Here is a 6,000-nt window from a genome sequence, read left to right as displayed (position 1 = left end):
CGCCCCACACGGCACCTCCCGGCCGCGGGACCGGCGCGGAGCGACCCGCGGCTGCGCGCCGGGATCCGCCGGGACCTCCGTCCCGACTTCCATCCGCGGGGTGAGGGTGACCCCGGGGAGCGGTGCCGGGCAGCGGCAGCTCCTCGCAACTTGCCTTGGGTTTGTACAGCCACTTTCTGAACCTGTTCATCATCACCGCGGCCGCTGACACACCGCTGCCGCCGCTGCCACGGGGGCTGCCGGCTCCTCACCCGCGCCGCTCAGAGGACAGGAGCGACCCCTGCCCCTCGCCGGGAGGCTTCTCTGGGTTGTATTCTCCTCCCGCTCCGCCGCCGCCTCCTTCCGCGGAGCGGCCGCCGGGCGCTCCCGTCAGCGCAGGGACCGTCCGGCGGCTCCGCGCGCTCCGCGCCGCCCCGACCGCCCCCAAAACATTGCGCGGCCGGCGGCAGCGCCACCCCAGCGCGCGTGCGCGACACCTCCCCCGCGCCCTCCCCTCCCCACCCAATCGGGTGGCGGTCCGGGGCGGGCCCTCGCCGTAGCCCCGCCCACCCGGCTGCTCATTTGCGTAACACGCGAAGGGGGCGGGGAAACTGCGTACCGCGCAGGCCACGCCCCGGCGACCGCCTTGTTGCAGTGGATGCCGGGAGTTGTAGTTTTCTCGCAGGGCGCTCTGCGCGCGTCCGCTCTGGGATCGCAGGCCCTGCCTGCGCCCGCCAGCGCTGCCGCTCCCCGGCAACCGGCGGGTCACCCACCGCAGGCTGCCCGTGAGCGGAAACACCGGGGAGGCGCGGAACGAGTTCCTTGGCAACGGCGGCAAACAACCGCCGCCATCTTGTTTCCCTGATCGTGTAGTTCCGCGCACCCAGTCGCGCCGTTTCGCTACACTGAGGAGGGCTCGCGAAAGGACTACAGCTCCCAGCAGCCCCCGCGCCCTTTGGCAACGGCGCGCGCGGGGTCCGTCCGTCAGGAGAGACCGCGCCGGGATACGGACGGCACGCGCCCGGAGGGGGCAACTGGGAGCGGGATCGGGAGCGCCGGGAACAGCCAGGGACAGGAACCGGAGCGGCGGTGCAAAGCAGATGTGGCCGTACGTGACACCTCCGGAAAGAAAGCCGGGTGCAATTCGCGATGTGTGAAAGTGGCGGGTGCCCTGGCCAGGCTCGTGACTCCTTCGCTCCTTTATTTTCATATAACCACAGAATCACAGAATGGTTTGGGTTGAAAGGAACCTTAAAGTTCATCTATTTCCAACCCCCTGCCATGGGCAGGGACACCTTCCACTAAACCAGGGTGCTCAGAGCCCCATCCAACCTGGCCTCGAACACTGTCAGGGATGGGGCATCCACAAATTCTCTGGCCATCCTGTGCCGGTGCCTCACCACCCTCACGGGGAAGAATTTCTCCCTAATATCTAATCTAAATCTACCCTCTTTCAGTGTTCATATTTATTAGGTCTTTATAAGTACAATAGAAAAGATCAAGGGGCGTGTGTTACACTGTGAACAGGGTTGCTGGGCTTTGCTCCCTGAAATTCTGGGCAAGTAGCCAGCCTTGGTGTCCATTTGCTAGCCCACCTCATAAATATAACAAAACGTATTTGCAGAAGGTTTTGTACAATATGTATTTAATTGTAAAGTTATACAAGATAATAGATAAAAAATACCATGTTATGTTAAGGAAAACAGTTGCAGTAGGTATGCAAAACATTGAAATATATGAAAATTAAAATTAGGATCCTCAAAGTGAACATTTTCCATCTGATCTGTCTGAATTTTGAAGGGAGGTTTAGTTCAGCTGTTTTTAATTATGACACCTTTTCATCAGAGGAAATTCAATCTCAGTCTTTCTAGGCCAGGAACATAGGAGCAATGTAAAACCTGAAAGAACCTTTCAGGTCATTGAAACCAATGCCTACAACTGTGGCCAATCTTATCCTATGTAATTGCTTTCAAAATATCTCCGGGCTCCACTCTAAAATAAGGTTAAGTCAGGTTCTCACCTCCTTTAACTGAAATCTACAGCTGATAATGGAAGAAAATTTCTACCATTTTATACACAGTATAAATTTGTATCGTTTTTGTACATAGTAATTAGAGTATTTTTCTAACCAACTGTGTGGAAATTAGGTGCATAACATACCAAAAACATTTTATTCCTGATGTGTATGTTTTAAAACATTGGCAATAATAATAGCAGCTTCTTTAATTAGAAGTGGGGTTCTTTCTGTTAAGAACCTGTGTGTGTCCAGAGATCTGAAGGCATTACTATACATCTTAGTTTTCACATTCCAGTTTTTGGGTTTAATTATTGTTATTTGTGGGGAGGGGTGAATATCAGAGCATGAGAGCTCAAATTTCTTACTGCTATGCCAGAAGAAAAAGCATTTGTTACTGGTAGAGGTGTTGGAGCCTGAATTATGATTCAGCTTGAAGTACAGAGATATTTCTCTCTGGCTCATCCAAAATCCCTTGTAAGAACCTTGGCAAGTTCTTACTTGAGAAACAAATGATTCTCAAAGGAGCAGAGTAACAGTGATTCCCCTGCACAGTAGTTCCTCTTTCTGTGTTTGTCATCCCTTGTCATGATCCAACCCTGTTTTGCTGAACCTTTTTTTTTTATTTGGACATTTTTTCTTGATCATAACAGGTACCTAAAAGGCTAAATTGAACATAATCACTGACAAACTCTTTTTTTCAGTGCCTTGAGATTAGTAATGAAAAGTGCTATTTAGGCAATTATTATTGAGTAAGAATGTGCTGAAAGGCAGGGTACAATACCATTGTGTCTGGAAATGTTATGATAATATTTTAAAGCAAGAAATGAATTATGTTTACCACAGTGGGAATGAATCATCTTGATCAAAGATTCTTTTCTGACATCAAAATACGATGATATTTAAAATACAAGAACTATTTTCAAAAATACATTTTTATTTTCACCATGGAAAGTTACTTTTGTGCTCATTTTTTTCCCCACTGGTAAACCAGATTAATGACTTTTAGGCCTGATAATTGCTGTCATTGGTCTTTCATACACAACAACATGTGCATGTGTAGGAACAAATGTATTATAGTTCTTGTCATCTGAACATTAAAATCGAGGTAACCAGTCCTACACATTCTCAGACATAGGGTAAGACATCATTTGAGATGGACAAAATCCAGTCATTTCATAAGCAAAGCATCAAACATAACAAGTATTCAACTGCTGTGCCTCCAGAAACCTTGGCAGTGGCCCAGCCCACTGAAGTGCTGTGATCACGGCCCAGCCTGCTGACCAACAGTCACCGCTTCCTTATAATTCCTCTCTGTTCCTATTCTTTTGTTGCTTTTGAAAAACAGGCTGTTGACAGCAACATGTGATGAGATTTAAGACTAAAATTTTGCTTTCTGTTGCATTTCACTGGGAAGGGCAGTGTGTTAAATAGGACCTGTATGCACACAGGCAAAAATCCATGGTTTTCTCTGTATTATCTTTAATTATATTTTGTCAAATAACCTGGTGCAGTAACCATTTATCCTTAAGGTATTTTGAGATATTTACAATATGTAATTATGTCTTCTATTTTTTTTATGTTTGTACTGTGTTTTCATTTCTCCTGTCAGCTGTTCTGACTGTGATCTTGAAAGCCTGACCTAAATGTTCTCTTCTACATTACTGCAGTGTAACTTCTATATGAGCTTATCACCATGCATTATGCCACAACTGAAGGAGGCATGAAAAAGTAATGATTTTCTATATTTATAGGATTCTCCATGGTGAAGACGGTCAGCCATAGAGAACTTATTGCACTAATAGTGCAACAGCTTAACAAGTTTAACCCTGAAAATCAGAGCATGGAGGATTTCTTGAATGAATCAGCTATGATGTTGCAGGTATATTAAGTTTCAGTTCATCTTACACAGTTTACTTTGTTATTATGTGATTTTAAATGTAATGGTATCTATTTTCTAACATGTTGTTTTACCTTTCATTGATTACTCTTACAGTAACATTTTTCGTTCATGAGTAAAGTCCAAATTTCGTAAGGTTATCACCAGAAAACAAGGCAGTAAAGATCAGAGGGGTTGAGAAACTGCTTGGATAGCAACAATAAAAAAAAAAAAAAAAAAAAGGAAAGCAACAACCTTCTAAAATGGATCAGGTAGTGATAGGGAAAACTTCTGTCCCACTTCTGACTAAGCTGTTTTGTAGTTTCTTATTCCTTTCTTCCTTCCAATGGTGGCAGCACCACCCATTTGTATGTACAAATGCAGTTCAGAAGCTGAGTCACAGGGTCAGGTATTCTTGCATTAAGGACATAAGTGACCACCAGAACAGGGGCATAGGACAGTGACAATAAATCAGCTACGGGATTCTAATTTAATAATGCAAGTAACCAGACCGTGATTTGCCATTTTGTATCTGTTCTGGCTGAAGCAGTTCCCATCCTTTCCTGACCGTAGTCTGTCATCTCTTCCCATCTCTTTGTCCTCAGTGTCACCCTGACTTGTGCTGAGGCAGCTAGTGCATTGAATCAGCTGTAGCAAATCACTAAGGGAAGACAGTAATATTGTTTAGATTGCTATTGTGTGCCATGTGTTATCAAATGGCATTGTTGGAGGCCTGATTCCACACTGCCATGTAGCTCCAGTGCTCATTTCCAGCTCTGACAATAAGGTATAAACCACTGCTATTCCAGTTAGATAGTCTTTTGTATTGATTTTGCATAAATACAAATGACTACAAGAATATAAAATCGTTCTTTTTCACACTGTGGAGGTGTGATATGAAAGCCAGGGCCTGAGCAGTGGCTCCACACCCATTCCCTGGGTGCTTGCCTTCTGAAACAGTTGCCACTCAGACCCCTATTTTCCATCCCTGACCTCCTGCCTTGTAGTACTGGCATAACTCTTTGTGTATTCATATCCTGAATTACATAGAGGGACTGATCCAGTTTCGAAATAATCATTTTTCACTGGGCAGAGAGCAGGTAAATTCAGCTACCACTGCTGCCAAAATAAATACCTATTAAAATGAGTCTTCAGATCATTGTTCTTCTCAGCCCAGGAAAGGTGATACAAAGAAAAAAGAAGCAGTAACTCCATTAGAGAAATATGAATCTGAAGTTTCATAATAAACCGTTTCAGAAGGGGAAGGACAGGAAGGATAGCTGAGGCCAAAGGCCAAAATCTTTCTCTGGGCTAATTTCAGGTCACTTACTACATAGGATTTATCAAAGAAAGTAAAAAGTATGATCTATGTTTATATAAAATTCAGGTTTTTTCAGTACCCAATGGGTGATTAAAATTCATCATGAAAAATGAACTTCTTTCTTTTCTGTTTCATAAGAGGCATATGATCCTAAAAATATTGCAGCATTTTTGTACACATGATTTCCAGGCTTGGTCACTTACCAATTAGCCAATATTAACTAACCCATGCAGAAACTTCTTCAGTTTGTATCCTGATTAACACCCTGGCTCTAAATCACAGACTAGATTCATGCCTGTTTGTCTCATGACAGCACCACGACAAATAGCAAACCTCATGTTGTCTACTGACCAGGGAAAAATCAGGAGAGTCAGATTCTAAGAGACCAAATCTAAGTCATTACAAGACACAGCTCTATATTTATTTATGTTCTGACTTAGGTATGCAGTATATCACATATTACAATCTTCTGTTCTATGAAACTTTTTTAATTGGTTAATAGTTTTCCATCCCCTTAAAGTTCAGTCAGATTCCAGTCATTGTTAACACTGTATGTTCAATTCCTAATGTATATCTTTATTGTATTTGGATAGTTTAGAGTCTTTATGTCTTCTAATGTGATATCTGAGGTGTCTTGTTTAGTTCTTTCATAACTTGTTGATGACATCCATAAAATATCCTCCTTAGCCTATTGTTCACCTGACTGGGGATGTTCCTGGTGAAACCAACAATTTTGGGCTATATTATTTCCCTCAAAATAAAAACACAGTACATACAAGTCATTCCAGAACATGTTCAAGAGAGTTC

The 6,000-nt window shown here is 44.1% G+C and overlaps 2 protein-coding genes across 5 annotated transcripts in view; one reads left to right on the top strand and one right to left on the bottom strand.

Annotated features, from left to right (window-relative positions):
* ZFYVE28 (zinc finger FYVE-type containing 28) overlaps window positions 1-433 on the bottom strand; it is a 151,490-nt gene extending 151,057 nt beyond the window's left edge. For all 4 annotated transcript variants that reach the window (XM_042053084.1, XM_042053085.1, XM_042053086.1 and 1 more), the window contains exon 1: window positions 155-433. In XM_042053084.1, coding sequence (XP_041909018.1) covers window positions 155-193 — 39 coding nt within the window. In that variant the 5' untranslated portion in view covers window positions 194-433. The remainder of the gene's footprint in view (window positions 1-154) is intronic.
* Window positions 434-914: 481 nt separating this feature from the next.
* Window positions 915-6,000, top strand: part of CFAP99 (cilia and flagella associated protein 99) — a 51,642-nt gene continuing 46,556 nt past the window's right edge. The window contains exons 1-2 of the mRNA XM_042053583.1: window positions 915-1,087; window positions 3,748-3,875. Of these exons, the coding sequence (XP_041909517.1) occupies window positions 3,756-3,875 (120 nt within the window). The 5' untranslated portion in view covers window positions 915-1,087; window positions 3,748-3,755. The remainder of the gene's footprint in view (window positions 1,088-3,747; window positions 3,876-6,000) is intronic.

This window comes from Corvus kubaryi, unplaced genomic scaffold (genome assembly GCF_017639235.1).
Source record: "Corvus kubaryi isolate FWS band 111438036 unplaced genomic scaffold, C.kubaryi_AGA036_p1.0 split1-131, whole genome shotgun sequence".
Lineage (NCBI taxonomy): Eukaryota > Metazoa > Chordata > Aves > Passeriformes > Corvidae > Corvus > Corvus kubaryi.
The sequence above is the reverse complement of the archived record's forward strand: the minus strand, read 5'-3'. Positions and strand labels throughout refer to the sequence as shown.